The following is a 3,013-nucleotide window of genomic DNA, read 5'->3' as shown; positions in this document are numbered from 1 at the left end:
AAAGGAGCGGGGAAGATGAATCTTCAAATTTCGTCAAATTTGGTAACTAGTGCCATATGCAATATATCTTCGTAGATAAACATTAAGTCCATAGGTATACCTACTTTAGCCCCCAATATTTGATACTCTATCAAATAAGTTCTTTTTTTAAATATATTATTCTCTACGAATTCAATCAATAAAACTATTAATTGGTATGTACCTAGTAGGTGGAATCTTTACTCGAGGAAGAACTCAAGTCAGGGGCTCCTGGGACTGTAGGAAGAGAGGGAGTTGCTTTGGTGGGTGATGATTCCTGAGGGAAGAGAGTAAACGGGAAGGTTAGTTTGGTGTTGCAAATGTCTGGAAGAAGGGTCATCACTCATCAGGACATTCATGTCACGTGCCTCCCAACCTTACTTCATTGTCAACATCAAATAATAGATATTCCATCATTTCAACCAGTCTTCAAAATATCAAAATTATGCATCATCAACCACTATATTCAGACAGTTGAATAGTCAGGGACGCTGAAGTCTCACGGCCCAACTTCTTCTTCAAAGATGGATGTTTTTTTCTTTTCTTGTATTGTTGTACCAGTGTATTGACTTACTTTCTGTGAATCGTCATAACTAAGAAGCTGTAGGCTAGGAGGTAACTGAGCATGGAAAGAGATTTTGTTCACCCAATCCTCCATCAATGTCTCGCTTGGCGCTAGGAATAGGAACTCGGACCCGTCAGTGCAGTATAGTCTGGAAAACATACAAAGATCGGTTTCAAATGCTGGAAATTGACAGTCTGATTTGTCTTCTTGCGTCCTTTGATGAATAAGGTTTTTATTAGACATCCACGAAAGATAAACTTTACCAATGAAATATGTAGGTATATAAGACCTTGTTTAGACTGCGGGAGTAAAGGGACTTTTCAGTCTCATTCTGGAAGGATAAACAAGGTATGTTCTATTCTCTTGTTATATTTCACCAGGATTATGCGAAGGGTGAAAATTTTGCTCCAAAGCTAAACTTACCTGAAAACATGCTTTCTCTTGGTGTAATCTCCAGCTTTCTCACATCTTGCTTTGAAAATAATAATGGGGGATGTGGCGGCTTTACTGGCAACGAAATCATCCTGGTCCTTGAAGAAGCACAGGAGTTGACCACAAAGTACTGGAATAGAGAGGTGATTTGAGTATGATTATTACAATTTTATCAACATTCATTAAGTGGATATTTTCAAAAAGACAGCTAAAGGGTCTGAGCATTCGGGAGAGGACTAATAAATCCGAATACATGGTCCTTGTTTGGTCTGACCGAAAGGTAAATTTAGAGTGGAAATTAGTACATTGCTGATTTGGCCATCGAAACCTTTCGGTCTTTGGGACCTTGACCTCAGATTTTTATTATTATTATTTTATTTTTAGGATGACATAGCTATTTAAAATCTTACCAGTGTACAAGGACTTCCACGATCTTACAGCCGCTTTCTTTCCTCCACTCTGCAGTTCATGCTTTCTCTCCAGCACCCCTTGGATTTCTACAGGAGGCAACTGGTCCAGTTGTTCCAACTTTTGAAGCTTTCGGAAACTTTGAGTTCGCCTTCGCGTTGTGAAGCTGGGGGTTCGCTTTGGTTTTTTGGTCAAATCTGCTTTCATACTTTCTGCCCGCTTCAAATCTGAAATAAGTGGAAATTTTGGTTTAAATGTTGATAATGTGAGCTGTTAATTGAATCCAGGATTCCAGCTGGTCTGCTTCTCTCTTGAACAGTTGCGTGTCCAAGTTCTGTTTGTAGAGGTGGTGCCGACTTTCCCAGGTGTCGTTCAACAGCTGATGACGGGCCTCACACGACTTACCTCAGCAATATCTCTCACAAACTGGGCATACAGGAGTGCATCATCCAGCCTCTGCTTCCTCACGACACACAGCTGTTTGACTTGAACTCTTCTATCGATAACTTCGTTCAAGCGTTGTGCTATCAGCTTGCTCTCGAAATGATTCTGCGCAAGTAACTTATCACCGTGTTCCTGTAGGGCGATTACTTTCTCTTCTTGAGTGGCAAGGAGCTTTTCGAATTCCTCATGCTTCTTCACTAGGTTGGACACTTCATCTACAGTTTCACCTGAGGGAAGTAAGGAAAAAGAGTCATGGTAAATCCTGGGTAAGGTATCTGAATTAAGTGCCTACGATGGTGCAAAAATGTCATATTTCCCAATGATTGGACCAAGTAATAGTGCTACACACTGTACTCCGCACACAGAAATTTCGTCATTTTTTTAGACGGAAAAGAAAAGCTGAACTCTGGACCGTGTGAGAGAAAATAGCAAAGGAAAAGATGGCTCATTTCAGCGAGATTAAACTTAAATTCAAAAGGCAAATTCTTTCATGGGTAAAATAAATAATTAGGAAAAGATAAGGACATTATCACTTTGGAAGGAAGCTCTGAGAGCTATCAAAAATAAATAATCTGTGAAAAGTGAAGATGTACGTAATAAACTAATATTGGTCCCTCACAAATTGAAATCTGATACTTGGCTGTGTTGGTGTTGGTCCTTATGGTACCTACCTACTACAAGAGGAAAAGTTCATCACAGATTATTTCTTTCCTTTGTAAAAAAAAAGTTCATTAAATCTATAGAAAATAAATCACCTGAGGAAATACTCATTAATAAACTAAAAAAGAAATACTTTTTTTGTTATTATTCTTAGCTGATAGTGATTTGTAGGTAATATAAATTTCCCGTTAAAAACACATAATAATATTTTAGAGGTACCTACTCCTTTTAGATGTTAATGTTACCACATTTTCTGTTTCAAACGCTTACTAAATCAGTATTAATGTTGGATAAATTCATGTCTGAATCAGTATTATAAAAATAAAAAAGTACCTTGAATCTTGTATTATAATCATTCCTAAATTTATTTCTATAAATTTAATGAATATCTTTTACCTAATATTCTTTAATGTTAAACTAATTTAACACCATATTGTCTTTCTAATGTTTAGTGCAGACTTGTAGAATATGATGGTCAATCTTTAG

General features: G+C 37.3%; 1 protein-coding gene across 1 annotated transcript; it reads right to left on the bottom strand.

Annotated features, from left to right (window-relative positions):
- Positions 1-202: 202 nt before the first annotated feature.
- On the bottom strand, positions 203-2,094 carry LOC103521455 (spectrin beta chain, non-erythrocytic 1-like; the record flags this gene model as incomplete). Its single annotated transcript, XM_008486567.1, has 5 exons — positions 203-295; positions 593-731; positions 1,007-1,145; positions 1,426-1,650; positions 1,801-2,094. Coding segments are annotated over 5 exons (890 nt in total), but the record flags the coding sequence as incomplete, so codon positions are not given.
- Positions 2,095-3,013: the final 919 nt, after the last annotated feature.

The sequence above is a fragment of the Diaphorina citri genome, unplaced genomic scaffold (assembly GCF_000475195.1).
Source record: "Diaphorina citri unplaced genomic scaffold, Diaci psyllid genome assembly version 1.1 scaffold5271, whole genome shotgun sequence".
Lineage (NCBI taxonomy): Eukaryota > Metazoa > Arthropoda > Insecta > Hemiptera > Psyllidae > Diaphorina > Diaphorina citri.
This window is presented reverse-complemented; position numbering and strand designations above follow the sequence as displayed.